This window comes from Habropoda laboriosa, unplaced genomic scaffold, assembly GCF_001263275.1.
Source record: "Habropoda laboriosa isolate 0110345459 unplaced genomic scaffold, ASM126327v1 scaffold102, whole genome shotgun sequence".
In the NCBI taxonomy this organism is placed as follows: domain Eukaryota; kingdom Metazoa; phylum Arthropoda; class Insecta; order Hymenoptera; family Apidae; genus Habropoda; species Habropoda laboriosa.
In genome coordinates, this window is record NW_017100262.1 from 2707604 (window position 1) to 2729430 (window position 21827).

The window sequence follows — 21827 nt, forward strand, 5'->3', positions numbered from 1 at the left end:
AGGCTGTGGAGCTACTATGAGAGAGATGCAAGAACTTTCCACAGAAGCAACTCGTTGAAAAGTTAATACATGCACTTATTGGAAATATTGTATTTATTTCATAGCTATAATTTTTTTTATTTATTTGTTAACTTGTATTAATTTAAAACAAAATAGATAATACGAGAATTTGTAATGATAATGCACCTGACTTATTTCTTGCTGACATGTTAATTTGGATATTTTATGCTTTAGAACAAATATATGGATGCATTTTTATCTTTAAATGTCATAAGTTTCGCGTGTACTGCCTTACTTGATATAAGCATTTAACGTGTATAGAATTTATAAACGGTGATTTTTAAATAACGGAACCATTTCTTATAGTATACAGAAAAATGAAGTCCAAAGATGTAATATTAATACATTGATTCAGCAAAAATTAAGTGCATTATCGTCAGTTAAGTATAGGGTTTAAACAAATTTACTTAATAAGAACAAGTTTGGTATTATCTAGCATTTATTTTATTATGAACATGAAGGTGGTAATAATTATAATATTTACTCTTAGTACAAACAATAATTGTTGGTTAATACTGTACAGTCTGAGGTCTATGTAGGTCCCAAATGCTTGATATTGTCAGGGTTGGCTGTTATTTAGTTTTCTTCTAAAAATTTAAAAGCAGTATTATGTCTAATTATATTTATAATTACAATGAATAAATGGACTAATAATAATATTAACTATGGTTTTCTTTTAATATGTAAAATACGTATAACAAAAAATAAGTACATACCTCTTCTTCTTTTTATGTGTTGTCAATGATTCTTGACCACTGTCATCTGCACTATCTTCTGATTGACTACTACTACTACTGCTCGAGGAGCTACTTGAAGAACCACTAGAAGAATCACTGGCAACACCTGTGTCTTCTTTTACATCTATAGTTTCAGCAAGTGATGCTAATTCTGGCTCTTTATCCCTGAGTACTTTTAACCATTTACGTGATAATTTTGGTCTCCCTCTTACCTGTAACAAAATTATTGAAATATGTTTAAGGTTTAAAAATTATAGGCAAGATGCATGCATACGAAATGTATTTTATTGAACTTATATTTCCATGTATAAATTCTTACCGTTTTATGCCAGACTACTGGGAAATTTGTACGGGAACAGAAATTTTGAGTAACAGCTATAGTTTCATCAAGATTTAAAACAACATGCCACCATCCACCAGGAACAAAAACAGTTTCACCGGGATTTTGTAAAATCTCTATTGGTAAACAATCTTGTGGCCAGGTGGTCAATTTTGTACGAGGATAAATAATGGAAAACCATGTAATAGCTTCGTCTCTTTGTTTACCGCCCTCGGCTGCAGATACTTTAAGAAGTTCTCGAGGAGTGTGTGTAGGAAATAGACACCATCGTTTGTGTCCAGAAATTAGTGCATTCCAGGCACTCGTTCCTAACGGATCTATGTGTATGCCTGTACCTGTATTTACATTACTTATTCATAACGTGTTCTAAAATAATTGTTTTAATAAAGCAATTATATGGTTATTTGTAAACATTTTGTTGTTATACATGTTTTGCTTGCCTTTATGAAGTTAAGCAGCATACATACCAGACCTTGCAGGCCCCATAACGAACCAGCGATATGGTGGCCTTCGATGTTCACCGGCATATTGGAAAAGATCATCGCGGAAATATTTAGGAATAACATAATCTTCTAATAATTTTTTTCGTCTAGGATGTTCACCAAAGGAACTATCAAAGATATACAAAGGCGAATCGTCTTCATTATTAAGCATATAGCGTACATAGTACTTCATCTTCATTTTCACGCTATATCCTTCATTGTCTTCGCCGCATTTAAATTTTTGATTCCTGTATTTTTTTACTAATCTCTGCAATTTATAGGAAATTATTGTCAGAAGATATTTATAATGCACCTTGTATTTAAAAAATATGATTTGCAATTTAATAATCATGTACCTCTATAGTCCACTTGTATTGGGCTTTCCAGCCATTTTGAACACCTTGTATTATCACAGGCTTGTAAGGTTTCTCATATTTCTCTATAAATTCTTCTGTAGCCACTTTGGATTCCTCAATACGATCCACATTATCCGTAAAATTCCAAAAAGATTCAAATTTTTTACTGTAGCCATGTTGGATCCAAGTTGCTTTATCACCAAGTTCTAGAACAAATATTGAATTTTAATATAGCAAAGCATAAGTACCATGTAACAAAATAGGACGTTTTAATAATACAAAAATAATGAAATATATTATGTAAACAATGAAAGTTTTATCAACATTTAATATTTATATGCATTACTGACACTATGTAATGAAGAATGTTCAATGCCTATACAACAGTTGAAACGGTAAACTATTTACGTATGAGTGCATTATATTATAATGTTATCATAATACTTTCAGTAAATTTGGAGTTACATCATCCAAGGTCGGCAAAGACAGTTCGTTCTTGTATCGCATTTCCAAATTTTGTTTATAACAACGAGCGTCACAAGAAGACAAACGTTGTCTCAATTACTTCTAGTCATACTAGCAATATAAAATAAGTAGTGAAGAACAATTGCTTTGTTAAAAATAATTATGCCCACATCACGTCAACGTATAGGTTATAAATTAGGTTATGACATGTTTACCTGGTCTAGCTTTCCTCTTAACCTCTTTGATCCTTTTTTTTGCTCGGTGATCTAATTTCAGTTCATCCGTCATGGCTACACGTTTATTATGTTACCTAATTAACCTACTTTCAATATATTTACAATTTACAATCAAGAAATATGCGTAACACGTCATTCAGTGGTAACTGTACTTTGTAGTTCGTATAAATCCCGTAAGGTGTATCAAAACATTAACCGATATTTTTGCACGTACACAGAACATTAAGTAGAACTTTTTTATTGATATATTTAAAGGATATGATCTTTTGTGTGGGTTTCATATTACTGAATCCTGTCAAATGTACTTCCGGTGTTCCATTCACCTTTACTTTTTCATGGCGATAAAACGATGACCTTAAGTAGTATGCGTAAAGTTCTGTACACTATCTATAGAGGCGCTGAATCTTGTGCGTGACTGCCTACGTGACAAATACCATGTTCCACCAATAGGTCATCCCGTAGATGTAATTGCATTTCTAGAAATATCGATATCGGAACTTTCGCTCTTATATGTACATAACCACGCGTATAGATTACCCTTATATATAAAACAAACATTTTTACTTATCAAAGAAAACAACTTATACACAATATATGCACTTGACATTCTAATTTTTTTCCAGTCTACAGAAGTTTTGTAATCCTAAACGCGTTATCAAATTATTACATCACAGTATGACATTGGAAACAATCTCTTGTAACGACCCTGTTAATATCCCCGTTAGATTATAACAGTCCTAATAAATCTATATTTCGCAAGGAAATAAGAAATAAACTGATTGTTAAAAAAATATGAAATAATAACACAACAAGAAAGTTGTATCCGCGGTCGAAAGTTCAACGGTTCCCGAGGCGCATGCGCAATAGTGCAAGTTGGCGCGGAACACCCGGATGTGCTGCCGCACGAGCACGATACGGTAGAAGGAAGAGACATGACGCCATGTTTTGATGTCGTCATCCCCCCCAAACCGCTGTTTCTCGAGCAGCACAATAGTCTGTCAGTGTTTTTCTATTCTGCGCCTCGTGTTCCGTGTTCCTGGTGGCCGTTTTGGCGAGCTCCATTCGCACTCTCCATCGTCGCGTCGAAGTTGAATGCCCGCCTTTGAGGCTGACGCTTGTCCCCGAGGGTTGACGGTCGCTGAAAGTGGCCCTTCGTGTCTTTTCATGTCCGGGGAAGTAACCGCGGAGCGGGGGGGGTCCGCGAGCGTCGTCTACGTGGTGGTAGTGTCCTAGTGCGTGGAGGACGAGCAACCACGATCCTCCACCGAACGGTTAATTCAAGTGGTTACGTCATACATCCTGAGCTGGGCCTGCGAACGAAACGCTTTACTAAAGAAGTGGACGGCGACGACGACGGGGACGAGGACGACGGCCCTGTTAAAATGGAGCTGCGCCTGCACTCGCCAGCCGGAGCAGAACCGATCGTCTATCAATGGCCCCTCACCTCCGGATCCGGATCTGTGAGTAAATTTCATTAATTGTATACTGGGAATCATTCTGTATAAGAGATCCGCGATATTCCATATAGCGAGTTACCGTGTGACCTGTCGTTTATCTCGCATACTCACAGCTGATCGTGCATGTATCGTATGACGCGAATTCTTCGCTTCATTATTTTGTTATACTGTCACGTTTATATTACACCGAACGTATAAAAACGTCCGAGTTTTTTCGAGTTTTCTTTATCGCGTGATTATTAATAACTATTTACACATACAATCTTTAATTGCACACTGTGCACACTTATGCGTATGTGTGTGTGCGCGTGTGTACATATGTAAGAGAGGAAGAATACAGACATCATTATTCGTTTATTCTTTCTTTAAATGGTTTTATAACTCTTGACTTAATCGTTTCATATTCATTACGTAACGTAAATTATTTATCGAATGTTCGTAATTACTACTACGATTGTACATTTAGATACTAATCAATCAGATTTATTGACATAACATTATTGTAAATTATATTTTGTATACATGTGAAATTATTTATATTAAATTGTAAATGCTTTTTTAATAAAACAATTAAATTTTGATATAGTAATGTTCATGTAATGTTGTTAATTTATATTTTTAAACATATGTTTTGTATACATTGAAATATATAGATAGTTATTCAATGGTTATTTAAACAAATCTGTACTTGTAGCAGTAAACTCAAGGATAGTGATTTATGACAGTAGAAAATGTCAAGAAATAAGAGGTACACTTTATGGCATTCTGTAAATTTTTATTAGTATATAACTTGTCCTCTGTTTACAGTACCTTCTGTTGAACCTAGTTCTATAAAATATATCTGAGGTAAAAAATTTTCTGTTGGTTCAAAAATATTGACTGGCAATAAAACAATTTGAAATATATTGTAGTTATATTCATACTTGAGGAAATACTTTCACATTTTGTGCTTGAAATTCTAAATAATTTAACACAATTTTAATTAATGTTTATCAGATTGATGCATTATTTTACTTAAACAAGTTATATCAATCAATTATAGGATCGTCACGATGGTGCACTTGATGTTGTTGAAACAATGCGATGGGTTTGTGAAGATTTGCCAGATTTAAAATTACCACTAGAAAATAACATTCTGTGTGACTATAACACAAGAGATTATGAAAGTATGAAAAATTTATGTGACAGATTTAATAGAGCAATTGATAGTTTAGTTCAGCTGGTAAGTAAATGTGTTTAGTAAAAAAAAAAAAGATTAATCACTATTTTATAATTTCATATTCTCATGATTTAAAATAATTTGATATAGGAGAAGGGCACTAGTTTACCATCTCAGAGGCTAAATAAAAGACCCAGTCGTGGTTTATTAAGGCATATACTTCAACAAACATATAATCAAGCAGTAGTGGAACCAGATAAATTAAATCAGTATGAGCCCTTTTCACCAGAAGTATATGGAGAAACAAGTTATGAGCTTGTCTGTCAAATGATTGATCAAATTGATGTAACAGAGGATGATGTATTTGTTGATTTGGGATCTGGAGTTGGTCAAGTAGTTTTACAAATGGCTGCAGCAACTTTGTGTAAAATTTGTATTGGTGTTGAAAGAGCTGATGTACCATCAAGATATGCACAGGTATGTTATTTGTTTAATAGACTTTTAAGATAATGCCACTTAGTTGAGCACAGTTTTTTTTTTATGTGTACAAGTTTCTTATTTCTGTCAAATATTAGAGTATGGAAGTAAACTTTCGTAAATGGTTGAATTGGTATGGAAAAAGATGCGGCGAATATCGTTTGGTAAAAGGCGATTTTTTAGCTGACGAACATCGTGAAAGCATTACTGGAGCTACAATTGTTTTTGTCAATAATTTTGCATTCGGTCCAACGGTGGATCACCAGTTGAAAGAACGATTTGCTGATTTGCGGGATGGTGCACGTATAGTATCGTCAAAGTCATTTTGCCCCCTCAACTTTCGCATCACGGATAGAAATCTTAGTGGTAATATATTTTATTTATATAAATATTTTTCTTACTTATTTTTTTTTTTATAAGTTCAGAAACACGAATTCTTTATTTACAGATATTGGTACAATAATGCACGTCTCGGAAATGTCACCGCTAAAGGGCTCTGTGTCGTGGACTGGTAAACCAGTGTCTTATTATTTACACGTAATTGATCGTACCAAGCTAGAACGTTATTTCCATCGATTAAAAAATAATAAGCAAGGTGGCGATGAAAACTCTGATTCTGTGATAAATAACACTGCCAGCAGTAGTAATAAGGTTACAAATAGGGGTGAGAGAGGTGACAGAGCGAAACGAGATCTTTCGAGACAATTAGAAAGTCCGAATCATTCGGAAAAACAGGGAACGAATAGCGATTCAGACGGAGATGAGAATAATATGAAAAATCGTCGGCAACCAAATAAGATTCGTAGAAAATTAAATAGAAAATCAAATGGTATAACAAGACCGCCAGCTAGGGGTAGACAGAGAGGAAGAGGAGTGAAGAAGTCCAAGCCTAAGAAAGCGATTAATATATCTGGTTTGGACCTGCTGCATAGTCAAACATTACTTAGCACATCTCCTCAAGCTTTAGGAAAGAAACCACCACCCGCGCCTGGTTGCGTGGATCAACAGCTGTCTTCATTATCACTTTCATTACAGTCACATTCCACCTCTGTGCATGAAGAACTTAGTATACCACCTGCTCCGTCCGCCACTCCGTATGCTTTACAAATACTTTTGGACTTGTACAGGTATGTTTGTTTTTATAAAATGGAGGACATGTACTGTACGAATTTTTTTCTATAAATTGATGTTTTTATACAGGGACCAATTCATGCTCATGTTAGAATCAATGAGAACTCCTTCGTACAGAGTGTCAGTCAATACAGATATCGCAAAAGAAAGAGAGAGAAATTCAAAATTACAGTCGAGAGCGGCGCAACTAGAAAAGCAGATAAAAGTATTGATTGACGATAGCGTAGCACTTTTGAAAGCAAGGATGACCGAGTTAGGTATAAATGCAACATCGCCTGGAGATTTACTTGCCAAGGCTAAAGAAATTGTTCTTAGACACAAACAGTTACAAGCTAAAGCAAGTAAACTACAAGCTCAAGTCGCATCCATGGAAAATGAACAGTCGAGATTAACTGCGCTTAGACATCAAGAACTGCAAGAGAAGTATAGTAATCTCACAAACACAAACAGCATATCAAATCCACCGCAACCACTCACGCAGGATTATATATTGAAAGAAATTTCGGCAACTCTATCTCAGCGTAAAAGACTACACTGTCAGGTTAGTACTATTACAAGTTAATGTACAGTGAGAAAATAATATGTAAATGTATAAATTGAACTCTAATAAACTCATAGGTATCCAAATTGGAACATGAATTAAACGTATTGGAAAGAGCAAGCAATGAAAAACAAGTTGCTGCAATGGTTCAACAACAAAGAGAAGCGATAGGCTCTAAACATTCGCAAAATCAACATCATCATCAACAACAAAATGGAAAAAGTGGATCGTCGCGGAAAAACAGAGAAGGACGTTCCAGATCGCAAGAATGGCCGGATGTCCCTGATATCGGAAAGATACAGGAGAACAATCCGGAAATACTGGCGCAAAAGATTTTAGAAACAGGCAGGCAAATAGAAGCTGGCCGAATATTAAACAGACAAAATACCAGTACCAGTAGCAATTCTAGAACCAGACTGCCACAAGCATCTCTCAGTTTTTCTACTACTCCGTCATCCATATCATCCTCACAATCGCAGACAAGTAATAAGGAAGCATCAAATAGAACACAGGAACCTCCTAGGGTTGCGAATTTCGAAGATAGGTTAAAGAGTATTATTACAAGTGTGTTGAACGAAGATCAACAAAATAGAAATAAACAACAACAACAAATGCAACTACAGGTGCAATTACAAAATCAGACTGAACCAGATAGAAAACGTATTGCATTACCACAAAATGTTTCTACGCCTGATTACACACAGGTAAGTTTACGGTTACACCCGATATATTAATTATACATCCAATATATAAATAATTTCAATCATCCTCTTATAGGTTTCACCCGCGAAGTTAGCACTTCGCCGTCATCTATCTCAGGAACGTCTTTCTTCTCATTTAACACCAACCGACAGGCCAACAATCGACTCTAGGCAACCGAGTCATGACAATCGTATTGTAACAGGAGGAAGCGGACTGCTCGGTACTAGAACAATTGGTGATTTGGTCAGTGGAGAAATAGAAAGAACGCTAGAGATATCCAATCAATCCATAATAAATGCGGCTGTCGATATGAGCGCAATGATAAGGCCGGAAGCTGTATATTCTCCTATTAGTAGACCAGCTAGTGCAGAGGGTGATGCTGGTTTGTCAACTCTTGCGCACGTAGCGAGTTATGCACCAACATCTTCTACAGTTTCAACATGTACTCCAACCACTACTTCGAGATCATCCGTATTATTCACTCCAGTAACACAACCACAAAGGTATCGTATTATATGTTTATCTGAGAGTAATTATGTTTGTGTGTATAGGCAGTTCCATGTTATAATTTATCTGTCTTTTCTTATTTAGATATACACCAGTTCAGTTACCTCGCGCAGACATCAAACCTTATCATGAGTCGTATTTCACTGACAATCCTTCTCAGTCGCTCGCGCAGACCCATCCTCCACCATCATTACATTCATCACAGGCTACATCAAACGGTGAACTTTTGCCAGTAGAAGGATTAGCTGCATCTTTACATGCTCGCATATTAAATAATCCCAACCCAAAAACAGAACCAATGCTTTCTACGAATAGAAGGTATTGGAATTTCGTCTACATTTTTTTCTCCATCCCATATTGGATGAAATTACCATCTAATCCTTATTTTTCTTTTTTTTTGTGGTAGATTTCAACCGTACCCTCGATATGCAACCAGTAGTAACAATAATGGCAGTGCGACAACAAATGGTATGGTGACGGCTATTTGTCCATCACAACCCTCAGTGTCAGTAAAAACAGAGGCAGTCGTATCGTCAGTAAGCACAAGTGGAGCGCCATTAAGCCCTCTCGTAGAACCACATTCTAATACGTCTACGCCACTAGTCGATGAACCCCAAATGACAACGCAGAGACAACGAAACGGTATTGGCGATGACGGTAAGCAGAATATATTCATATTTTTATTCTTTCTCTTCTATTATGCGTTCTGTAAAAGTATTAGAATAGGAAATGCTTTGGAATGTATATATTCAAGTTTTGAAATATGCTTCCTACACTGGCTGTAAGAAGAAACATTGATATATTAAAAACTTTTTAACATGTTAAAATATATTAAAAAACTAAATAATAAAATTACTGAACTTACCAATAAAAATTCAGTTTTATAGTACAACCCTACTTAGCAGTACAAATTACCAACTCAGTAATAGAATAGAATAAATTTTGAAATTAATGATAAATACTTTTACATTCTAACTATTAGTATTTTGATCTTGCTATATATCAGGTGTATGATTTATATTTACTCTGCTCATAAATACTTTTATACCTTTGCTATACAGAACTTTTACTAAACCCTCTGCTTTACCTTTTTTTTAAACACTGTTGTATTAGTTTCTGCTATGCATCTTTTATTAGTTTTTTTTTATGCACTAATGGTTTAAAAAAATCGTCTATGGTTTACCTTATCTTATGGAGCTGGTACTTGATCTTTATTTATATTTATTTTTGTTGTTGTTTGCTGTATTTGTTAGATGCACTGTAGCTGTTTGTTGGTTAGATCTGTCTGTCACATACTCAATCTCACTCACAACCCTTGAAGCTTGTTTTATTAGAGATTGAGACACGTTCAGAGGGAGAAATCAAAAAGTTACGGCTGCCTGTGGGTTGGTTCGTGGTTGCTGGTGAGTTATCCCACAGGGGTTGTTCAAAATTCTGTTTTTTTTTTTGTTTTTTTTACTATCATTATTACAGCCATTTGATAAATAAAAAAAATTCAATTCTCTTAGCTATCTTTAACCATTCATACAATCGATACAATAATGTCAAAATTCGATTAAAATATTTCCATGAAAATAAGCCAGACTCGAAAAATTCGATCGAGAAAAATTTCCGCCGATACAGATCATTTCACATTTGCAGTCTACTTGTGCATATTAAGAGATTCAAGAACAAACAGGGCATGTTAGATTTATATGAATATAGTGTATCTTTAGTTGATGGGTTTTTTTGTAATTTAGGTGCATGCTTTTCTGCATGATAGGATAATATATTAAATACGATTAATGTAGTGTTTCCTTCATTGAGTACTTGTACATGTTGTACAAGAAACGATGAAGTGGATGTTACAAGGTACTGTACATGATATATATAAACATGATACACATCATATTACTTAATCAATTATGCAATTGAAAAACAAAAAAGAAATGCTGTATTATACATAAAAATCCTATTTACTAACCACATGATGTTCCAATATTTACAGAGCTTAATCTTTATTACTCTCCTACCTCTTTCAACCATATTTCAGATAATACAATCTCTCATATGCTATCATCAAAATACTATTTGTCATACACAATACCCTGGACAATATCCTTCCATTTTATCAATAATACCATTCCATTGCATAACATCTATAATTCACTCACATATATGTGAACATATCTACTAAAATCCATTCATTAAAAAAAAAAAACAATGTAGTTGACATAGTAACAGTTGCAAGAGTACAAACACATTATTATATTGATAGTGAGAAGGGTTATTGGCTTATTTTTATGAAAATACGTTGTACCGTCTTACGATGCCTAAGCGGTACAGCAACTAAGTCCAAGTCATTTTGCAGATGGAGAGGCAGATTGGCAAGACCGTATCAGTTCTGGATTCGACAGACTGGTTGCGTTCGCGTCCACGGAGCTGGACAAGCGAAGAAGATCGACGGAGGGAGTGAACACAAGTCCTGATAGTGGTTTAGGATCGGATAGTACCGTCACGGGACCTCCACCAGTGATTCCATCGCCGGACGAAGCACTTGGACCTCCTCGTACACCTTCACCGACCAGTCCTCGTCCACCGAATCCATCCAACAGCAGTAGTACGAGCAGCAGCAGCAGCAGTAGCAGTACATCATCCTCGGTGCCTCTAAAATATCAACGTCAACCGGATCCTGAGCGTCATCATTTTAAGAAAAAGTTTTTTCATAGAGATTGGAATAATTCTGGTAGCACCAGTAAGTTTCGTCCTAAAGGCAAAGATTGGGATTGGAATCATTCAGGACAGTGGCCTTCGAATGACGAACAATCTTAATCAACTTTTTATACACCGTATCTTAAAGAGCGAGTATATTAAGCTTTTTAACGGGTTCTTTATCTCTCTCTTTCTTATATGGCTGTTAGGTTTGCTGAATTAAATTCAAACGTGAGTACCGCGTTTCTCGAACGCGGATGTATCGTTTCTTTTTGTAGTAGAAATGTTATTTCCCTCCTTAACATCCATGCTTCTTGGTAGTGTGGTGTTTAAAGTAATTTTTAATTATTACGAAATGTGTACAATGTTGCATTTTTTTAGTTCGACTCGATCACGAAGCACGGCTCCCGAGTTCGGGCTGAAATCTTTTTTTTTCTTTCTTCTTTATTTTGTGCTAATGAACAAGCAACGTTTGAGCCGAACGAGAATGGCTCGATAATTGGTTCTCGTTTTATTATATATTTCGTTGTTGGGAATATATATATTTAATGGAGGACTTGTATCGTGAGGCTAAATGTACTGCGAAATTGAGGTTATATTTCGATCGTAAAAAAAAAGTATTTAATATTTAGCCGTATACACACTCGCGAGCACGCGCGCGTATATTGAAATGTGAAAGACGGAAAGACGCTGTTATACATTACTCACTGATAAGCATTTTAACTTAATATTATTAGCCACTACAATTTTTGGGAAACGAAGAAGAAAAACACGCAATTTAGAGGATTATCATTATCGATTTGATACATGACATACGGTGAGAATGTGTTTGCCTTCATAAATATATGCTAATACCATAGAGATTATATTCCTTGAGAACAAAATGAAGGAAGAAATAAACTGTAAAACGCAGGTGCATCTATAATTATGGTATATGACTGTTGTATGTGAAATGTAGTAGGGCAATGAAAGAAGAAGAAAAAGAAAGAAAAGTGCTGTGTAAAGAATGTACCATATATTATAGACGTCGCAATTAAAACGTATTAGTTGAAAAAAAAAGAAGAAAAACAGAAAGGAAAAGAAGCTACCAAAACCTACGTGTGTTCGTAGCAAATATTCGCTGCAAATTTTATACGCGGCTCCGTATCCTCCACTCGTTTCCGGCGGATACGATATATCGAAGTGTTCACTGTTGCTCATAAATGTATATGACGACAGACAGCGAAGAATAGTCATTTCAACTAACCTGGAAGTTAAAGCTAATTGATCACTGTCTTTTTTTTTTTGTTTTATTTTTGTTTTCGTTTCTTCGGCACAAATTTACCCACTGATTTGTAAGATTGTGCAGAATAATCCAAAGAACGATCTCTCTACGAGAGTTGCATATAGAGAGAAAAACAAACTTCCCAGCGAAGAATGGTGTGTTGATCGGACTCGAAATAATCTCGCTGGTGAATTCGAGGTGTTCGACTTTTGTAAATAAGATGCGGGCGCGCTTTTTCGTAAGTACGCGCGTATCCATGTTGTATAAAAAGATTTTTTAGTCATTGTGTCGTAAATATAGTGCGGAAAGTTGTGTAAAAATGGTTAAAAAAAAAAAAAAAAAACAGGAAAGTGAAAAGGAGAATAATCAACCGGAGCGCAACTGTCACGGATTGAATTGTATAGACGAACAAAAAAAAACAATATTGGAGAGCAAAAGAGAAAAAAAAAATATCGATCGCTCGCCGTGTATGATTGTAATTAGTTATCGAATTATTTAATAATCCCCCTTATACATTAATACGATATAATTAAAATAACGATGTAGGCACCTGCCAAGTTTAGCGTGTTATATACACTGCCGAATATCTTCTATTAATTTTATTATTGATCATGATTATTATTTATTGTTTTTATTGAAATATTTTAATACTAAGGTTTTTTGTAACAAGCATATTTTCTCTTTCATTCCTACCTTCCATATTGCGTGGCTTACCACTTCGGTTTTCAAATCAACCAATGAGAAAAGAAAATTCAAACGTAAATTATGAATCACGTAGTACAATTATGAAAATGAAGAAAACAAAAAAAAACCGATGTTGTATTGTTACCAATCTTTCCGTCACCCGATCTCTTCCGGTGTCGTGGATATGAAATAAGAGAGAAAGAACAGCATAGGGATGGTAGACACATTTTTAAGCGTATATCATCAGGAAGAGAAGAAATTTATTACGATGTTGCCTGATTATGTTAAAAGGAACACGCTAGTACATTTGTTAGGGTAATTCATTGATTTGCTGCGTGAGCGAATAATGGTGAGAAATATATATATATATACACACATACAAACACACACAAGAAATGATCGTAACACGATTTTATAGAACCGATGAAACAGATGTAAACAGTATCTGTAGATATAATGCAACAAAGTACAAAGTTCTACCTGAACAGATTATATTTCATACAGTATCTGTTTTGTACATCGAGTAACCAATGCATTGAAATATACCACATTTTTATCTTGATTTATTAAATTCTTAACCGTTCCATAACAATTGCTGTTTATCACAATTCACATTGCAACAAAACGAATATACATATACATCTTATTTTTCTATTTTTTTCTCTATCATCTGACGTGTGTATATTATACGCGTAAGTTGCATAGAATAGGAAATTCATAAAGAAATAAAGGAGAAAAAAAAAAGGAGATAAAGAATTGTGCTTCTTAATGAATTTCCGTTCCCTATGCATCCATCGATATATCTTAACGCGTAGAAGTCATGCATTATTATTGCGCAATTCATTCAAATCTCAGTGTCAATGACATTTTCAATACAGGTGCCAGCATATGCATCTCGTATTGTGTATATATTTTTGCTAAAAGATAAACGGTGTGCATACGGGTGTCGCAACCGCTAAATGCACCCACACGGCGCCTATATATATGTATATATAAGAACAAGTTTGTCATTCTTCTAAAGTGTACTTGAACTTGAAATTTATAAACGCGCGCAATGGCCTTCGTGTTAGAAACGGTCTTGTTCGTTTTATTCAGTGTAACGTGTGCAACGGACATGCAGGACATTGAAATTGTTTTATTACCATTGTGGAACGCGGAAGATAGGATAGAGGTATTATACTTTCGATAAATTCACACTCAACGTAACATCTATAAACCATAAACGTCGTCAGAGTGGCACATTACTTCTTCTTCTTCGTTTTTTCTTTCTATATATTAGAGTAATTCGTCTCATTTGTATCATTCGAGTTAACGAATTACAGGTACCGTTAAGTTTCAAAGCGTTCGATCAGTCGGTCGACTTAACGTTACGTAGAAACGATAAGATCACAGCTTCTCGGTTTCAAGTTTGGAAGCACACCGACGAGGACACATTCGAAGAGGTCCCGGAACTCGGTAAATCGATCTCGTGCCATTATCTTCACAGAAACGATTTCAGTTCCGCTGCGGTGAGTCTCTGTGGAGAACGTGGCGTGGTCAGTATTATGTGTACACTGATTTTCGAAGGTATCCCCTCGTAACGCGAAAGGGAAACATGTGCGTGTTCGTAAAATGATACTCTTTCAGCATGGTTTGGTCTTTCTGGAGAACGTCACGTTAGAGATCACGCCGCTTCAGAATGAAGAAATCTCGTTCTTCGACGATCATGTGATCAGAGAACGTTCAGACACGTTAGGCGAGCCTCACGTCGTCAAGAGAGCTTACGGTCCTTTCCAATTTTACGAAGATCAGCCCAAGTACAATCGTGCACCGTTGTACAACGATCTTATAGAAGGAAATCAGATAGGAGAACCGGACGAAAATCTATACAGAAATAACCCAAACGATGCTCTGACATTAGAATTGGCACTGTTCTTCGACGAGGCTGGCTACAATCTTTTCTCCCCATTCTTCGACAGGAACGACGAACAGATTCTCGACATGCTGCTAGCCTACGTAAACGGCGTGCAAGCTGTCTACCATCATCCAAGTTTAGGTGTCACCATCGATATCTCTCTCGTTCGATTGGATATCATGCAGAAGCAACCTAGAGATCTACCGGATCACGGTGGTGAACGTGGACGATTGTTGGACTCCTTTTGCAGTTACTCGATGAAGAAGAATCCTCCGGATGAGTTTCATCCTAATCACTGGGACATGAGCCTCTACGTTTCTGGTCTAGATTTCTACGTTACGGAAGCTGGACAGAAGAACAGCGCGACGATGGGGCTGGCAGTTGTAGGTGGATTATGCATCGACCAGTATTCGTGCGTTATCGCTGAATTAGGCGTCACTAATCAGTTTGGAAAACCATTTCCATCGGCTGGTTTCACTTCTGTTTACATAGCTGCTCACGAAATTGGACATAAGTAAGTGTCAAGCAGTAGAATTGCGAAGAATTGAAATAGTAAAATATTAAAAGAAATTGAAAAATATACAGGGTAGTCTGTGTAACATAGGCCATCTAATTATCTTCTCTATATAGCTATAGTGGTAAGAGAAAATTCTTCTAACTAATTAAAATAATCTCAAATGGTAAATACGATGGGAGATGAATTTTTTTTTGTGCCTTTCTCAAGATCACCTATGTTGTTTTTTAAATGAATATATATATTGTTTTCTATTCTATGTTGTAGCAGATAATATAACCTTAAAATGACCTTTAACTCTATAATTTTGTATCAAATATGAAACTTCCAATCATTCTTTGCCATTTCTTCCATAAAAAAAAGTGTTCTTGTACCATCACAGCCAGAGAAGATAATTAGGCGATCCACGTTGAATATCCAGCAAGTATACTAACCATTCTTCCCTAAAAAGCTTAGGAATGCATCATGATTCGACGGGTAACTCGTGTCCAAAGGACGGCTACATAATGTCCCCTAGCAGAGGTACCAACGGCGAGACAATTTGGTCAGAATGCAGCCGCGACGTGGCTGAAAAGCTTTCATACATGAAACCCTGCTTAGCAGACAAGTCAACTCCTCCAAGCAACAGTCGGCTAGATCACACGAGATTCTTCAATCTTCCTGGAAGAGAATGGACCGCGAAGAGACAATGTGAAGTGCTTCTTCGCGATAAAGACGCTACCGTTGCCACGTTTTACAAAGCCTGCGAGTCTTTGCAGTGTAAGACGCCGCATAGAAGCGGTTACTACTTCGCTGGACCAGCTTTGGATGGAACATACTGTGCTGCGGGAAAGGAGTGCCGCGGTGGTGAATGTAAAAATTCGCTACAAATTTATCCAGGCTCGAACATACCTTTCGTTCAACCTGGTGGATGGAGCGATTGGAAAAATGGCCCGTGTAAAAGTGGATGTTTATTCAAATCCACCGGTTATCGAAATAGACAACGTTTCTGTAACAAACCAACACCGAAGAACACTGAAACAGGTTGTCAAGGGTTACATTACGACGTTGCATTATGTAGGGATGATAATTTATGCAAGAAGAAACGTAAGAGTATCGTTGATTTCGCGACACTTAGGTGCGGCGAATTCAGCGAAAGATTGCCAGAATTGGACGGCAAGGGTGGCGGACTGCAAGCGCCGCACGAAACCGAAAGGCCATGGATGGCCTGCGCTATATTCTGTCGGCGAAAAGACATAGCATCTTATTACACGCCGCGCGTGGAATTAAACGACCTTGGCCTTGACCCATACTTTCCAGATGGAACATGGTGCCACACCGAGGAGGGACAAAATTATTTTTGTCGCCAGCACCACTGTCTGCCGGAGAATTTTCACTTCGAGAAAACGCAGCTGAAGGATCGTACGAACGATAGGGACGACATGGTGTTCGGACCTCAGAACGCACATGCCGCCGGAGGGCTTGGTTTGAATGATCAGGTGATCAAGTATTTCAGCTTGGGCCCCGATGGATTGCCCCTCTTGACCTCCTTGTCGCACGGTATTGGGTTTCCGCCGGACGACGACGAATGGATCGATAAAGATTACGTGGAACTGGTGAAACCGACGGAGGAAATAGTCTTCGAGTCGTTATACCGTATGAGAAAGTAAAGTTCGTCGGTGTTATTTGCCAATGGATTTTACGTTTCTTTTCTCAGGCAGCCTTTTTTTCTTTTTTTTTGGTCTTTTATTTGTAAGAAGTACCTCTTTTATCGAACGAAGTTCTTTCATTTCGTTTTTGTAGGTTTTACTATACAGTTAGAATAAGCCCTCTATCAAGAGAATCTTCAAGTACAATCGATTAGGCAAGAATGAAATTCTACCAACTTCTCGAGGTAAAGTAAGAAATTCGAAAGTTTACAGATTTATTTCGAATGTGATACATTTGGCTAAAAATCGTGTTGAGCATCGATGAATTGGTGATTATGAAACAATTTTCTTTTAGAATTCAAATTAATGGTTCGAATAGTTTACATGTAAAAGATATCTGTGGTGTTTCTACTTATTTTTATTTGTTTCGTTAATATTATTGCTTGATCGCCTCCTTCATGCCGTATATACAATATAAATATAAATATGTCGATATATCAGATAAATTGTATATCAATATAAATATAATATGTGTACACGTATATAAAATTAAAGGGTGAACACTTTACTTACGTGTGCAGTACGCGTACGTATTTACACTGAAATTCTACTGTTTCGCCACGCACTTGTGTGAAAGTATCTCGGGAGATAGGACGATGACGTCACCTACTTCGCTGTCTATTTTAGGAGTGTCCCGATGTTATATCCAGCGTAGGAGCGAATCATGAGACAAAAGGATCCAATAAAAATACAAAATCGTGTCACTTAATTGTATCGATATTATTTTAGCGTACAAATAATTAACCAACCATTAAAATTAAGAAGTCGCGTTACATAAGAAAACAATCAGCTCGATATTACAAATAGTCGTTTACAGGCACATCTGCTTCCATATGACAAAATGTTCCACTGATCACTGCGAGCGTGTAAAGAAAAACAAGTAAAGTCGTAATTCTTTTTAACGCTTTTAAATATACTCGTCTAGCTTCTTACTGCGTATACACGTTTCATTGAGAACAAAAACGAATTAAATCATGATACATGAATAATGAAATAAAATAGAAAAGAGGGAAGAAACATGACGATTTGAACACAATGATGGTGGCTCAATTTGTCATACTTCCACGAAACTACCGTTCATACAAATCCGCGCCATAGAGCAATACTTACAGACTATGCACACACGCACAAATACACACTCATTCACCCAAGATGCATATATCATAATACATACTCTGAATGTACAGAATGAACAAAATTAATCAGATCGCATTCATACAGAGTTGCACTGTAACAGACTCTCTCTCTGTTAAATCATATAACTTAGTGTAATATATTCGTTTTTAATCACTATTTAGGATCTTTCTTCCCGCATGTAAAGGCAAAGTACATTTCACTGTACTACCAAAGCAACATATCCTCCATCTTTTCTTTCGTTCCGAATTCTAACGAAAATAAGCCTGTCTAAATCCGAATCAAAAAACTGACTTTCTTTTACACTTGACTAATGGAAAAATCACATTTTCCTAGCTATGAGATAAAATTATTATTTGCTTCGCCTCAACAAATATTTTTTCACAGCTCTCTAACCACGCTTTATGTACTAGAACGTACACGAGTGTTTAGTCTCGTCAATTGGGACGATTAGAGGACTGTCGTTGTGATGACAATTATCCTTTCTTTTTTTCCTTCAATTTTGTGTTCTCAATTTGGCAGAGTATCATACAGTATGTCCTTTGTATCTTGCGTTAATGCATCGGGGAATTTGATGTCGAATGAAACCAAAAGATCACCTTTCCTTGGTGGTTCTTTTGGGAATGGTAGGCCATGATTTGGAATCCTCTTGACCAAATTAGGTTTAACAATTTCTCTTGTCAAATTTAAGTTGATTTTTTCGCCGGTAAGCGTAGGAACTTCAATGACAGTGCCACATAAAGCTTGTTTTAAGCTTAATTTACAAGTGTATCTTATATCACTGCCTTCCCTTCTAAACAGAGGATGGGGTTTATCTCTGATGATGAAAACAATATCAGCTGGAACTTTTCCACGGCCTTGGTCACCTTCTTTCTGGAAGGTGATCTTAGTGCCTGCCTTCCATCCTGGTTTTACATTAATTGTAAGAACTTTGTCTTCCTTTCTGGTAGTGTTATCAGGTTGTACAACACGTCTGGAGATTTTCATTTTTTTCGTACAGCCATGTAGAATTTCTTCTAAAGTGATATACAGATCATGTTCTATGGCAGGATCTTGAGCACGGTCTTTGTTGCCTCCCCTGCCTGAGTTAGGTCCAACAAAGTTGAAAGAATGTGACCTAAAGGCTCCACCTTGGCCACCTTGACGTTGATGATGACCAATTCCCAGACCAAGTGGATCATCAATGTCCATGTCATCATCATGAAGGTTAAACACTCTGTTTCCAATAGGAGTTCCAAATTCAAAGAATGCTTGGAAGGGGCTAGCAGAACCAAAGAATTGAGCAAAGGTTGCCTTTGGATCTCCATGGTATGTATATGTTGTACCACCACCACCTCCTCCTGCAGATCCAGCTCCTCCTTTCAGTCCTTCCTCTCCAAATTTGTCATAGACTTCCCTCTTCTTAGCATCAGAAAGTACCTCATAAGCTTCTGCTATTTCCTTAAATTTTTCTTCTGCCCCAGCACTCCTATTTTTATCAGGATGATACTTTAAAGCTAACTTTCTGTAAGCCTTTTTAATATCATCATCACTGGCATTTTTGCTTATGCCTAATATTTTATAGTAATCTTTCCCCATTGGTCACTGATCTGCAACAATTGAAATAACAAGATTGATACATTGTCATCATGATAATAAATGTTGAAAATTTGTTTATGAAAAAATTCAATATATTCTGATCTTTTCTTTTGTAACTATTCAATTACATTTCGTCTCCCTAAACCATCAAATGGTTCAATTATGAGCACTTATTTCAATCTACTTAAATTATTTCGTATCAAACTATAGATAGTTCTATGACACATGAAACATTTTACAATTTTATTTTTCTCTGACAAATAGGGGATTTAAAAAAATTCGTATTTTACTCTGATATCGTTTTACATATTGCGATCATCGTATACATAACAATGCGTATTTCGAACGAAATATTACATCATTTTACATACACGTTTTTCGAGAACCGTATGATGTTCTATATCGACAGTTTTGGAAACGACGTTTAACGCAACGTGACCATAAAAAGTGCGGCTCTTTCTGAAGTTTCAAGTACGACATCGACGTCACACAGCACAAAGAACTGTTTTTATCTTTCACAGATTACCTTAGCGGGTACAGAAATGATTTCTTTCATTACATACACCACTCAACATCGCGATCCTAGATTGTTTATTTCATTTCTTCACTTACTAGATTTTCTTACACAATTAGAGCAGAATTTGGAATAGAACCAAACGAAATTTCTACAGAAGAGATTGTTTTACCGAAACTAATCCACTACCGAAACCTTTCCTTGGTACAGTTAAACTTTACGTTGCAGTAGTTACTGTAAACGTTGCTGTTACATGACGTATACGTTTTGCAATCAAGAAAATAACTAACTGTGAAATGATCGTGTAATTCTGGAAGTTTGTAAGATTAGAAAACATCGTTTTCGGTGAGATCCAGCTTATTAAACGAATTAGGCTCGTAAAAGCATGGAAATGCAAGACTTGCTGCGTTCGCCCAATGATCGAGATACAGGTGGAGCAATGGTACAATGCATAGATACCAATTGCGATAATGTCAATGATCTGCCATTTTTTCGCATATTCTCGAGAAAAAAAGTATGGATGTTCTCTAACGCACACCCACGTACATATCTCACCGATATCTATTTCTGGCAATGATGAGCGCGTATAAGCGACGAACGTGTCCGCTCCTACAAACGTGCAACGATTTCGAGCAGCGTAAAAATAAATTCTACCGTGTTCATGATGGCTGTCCTAATCTCCACTTTGAACGTTTATCTATCGTGAAATTAGGCGAGCAAACATACGTGAACGACTCCCCACCGCGAGCCGCCCATTTTTTTCCCCGCGAACATCTGACAGAATCAAGTCCCCCTTACGGTGCATCGTTTACAATTTTTCGTTCAACACTTACCGCTGTTATTCTTGCGATTGCTTGATAAATTAGAAAATCCGATTAACACTAAATTCACTGAGCTTTTCAATCAAAACGTTACGCAGATCGATGAAATGTTTGTTTCTGACAGATCGACCGAAACAACATTTAACACCTCTCTTCACGTACTAAAGTGTCGCGTAAGCTGCGCAGTCCATATATACAAACTTTCCTTCTAGTGGCTTCCGGAACTTTCGAGAATGGGTCGACGGCAGTTCCGTAGCACAAATTCGGTGACGTCAGTAACCCCCACTCTAGTTATAAATCGAAAATGTGACCGGCAATCGTGCGCGCGTTTTATGAAACGTAACGTTGGTACGACAATAAATAAATAGTACGTTTCTTTTATTGACGCATTTTTA

At 36.5% G+C, this 21827-nt stretch overlaps 4 protein-coding genes across 6 annotated transcripts; 2 read left to right on the forward strand and 2 right to left on the reverse strand.

Moving 5' to 3' along the window:
* Positions 1-527: 527 nt before the first annotated feature.
* Positions 528-3065, reverse strand: LOC108572922 (bifunctional arginine demethylase and lysyl-hydroxylase PSR). The gene is made up of 6 exons (XM_017935262.1): positions 2656-3065; positions 1976-2181; positions 1605-1887; positions 1117-1472; positions 777-1009; positions 528-647 (listed from the first exon to the last, which is right to left on the reverse strand). The coding sequence occupies exons 1-6, from the start codon at positions 2726-2728 to the stop codon at positions 620-622; spliced, it is 1179 nt and encodes a 392-aa protein (XP_017790751.1). The 5' UTR covers positions 2729-3065; the 3' UTR covers positions 528-619.
* Positions 3066-3652: 587 nt separating this feature from the next.
* Positions 3653-11461, forward strand: LOC108572880 (histone-lysine N-methyltransferase, H3 lysine-79 specific). 2 transcript variants are annotated; one of them, XM_017935210.1, is made up of 11 exons: positions 3653-4136; positions 5176-5355; positions 5443-5769; positions 5868-6135; positions 6218-6896; positions 6970-7441; positions 7519-8145; positions 8219-8646; positions 8735-8968; positions 9057-9307; positions 11001-11461. In XM_017935210.1, exons 1-11 carry the CDS (start codon positions 4059-4061, stop codon positions 11459-11461), a joined length of 4005 nt encoding a protein of 1334 aa, XP_017790699.1. In that variant the 5' UTR covers positions 3653-4058. The 2 variants fall into 2 exon arrangements, with proteins under 2 accessions (XP_017790699.1, XP_017790700.1); XM_017935211.1 differs by lacking the exon at positions 11001-11461 and adding an exon at positions 9904-9969.
* Positions 11462-14343: 2882 nt separating this feature from the next.
* LOC108572859 (A disintegrin and metalloproteinase with thrombospondin motifs 4) lies at positions 14344-17346 on the forward strand. Its single transcript, XM_017935177.1, has 4 exons — positions 14344-14460; positions 14612-14824; positions 14916-15697; positions 16149-17346. Exons 1-4 carry the CDS (start codon positions 14344-14346, stop codon positions 17344-17346), a joined length of 2310 nt encoding a protein of 769 aa, XP_017790666.1.
* LOC108572876 (dnaJ protein homolog 1-like) lies at positions 16652-21622 on the reverse strand. 2 transcript variants are annotated; one of them, XR_001891394.1, is made up of 3 exons: positions 21445-21622; positions 17899-20108; positions 16652-16685 (listed from the first exon to the last, which is right to left on the reverse strand). XR_001891394.1 is itself a non-coding variant. In XM_017935202.1 (2 exons), the coding sequence occupies exon 2, from the start codon at positions 20095-20097 to the stop codon at positions 19030-19032; it is 1068 nt and encodes a 355-aa protein (XP_017790691.1). In that variant the 5' UTR covers positions 20098-20108; positions 21445-21622; the 3' UTR covers positions 17733-19029. The 2 variants fall into 2 exon arrangements, 1 of the variants encoding a protein (XP_017790691.1); XM_017935202.1 differs by lacking the exon at positions 16652-16685 and having other exon boundaries at positions 17733-20108.
* Positions 21623-21827: the final 205 nt, after the last annotated feature.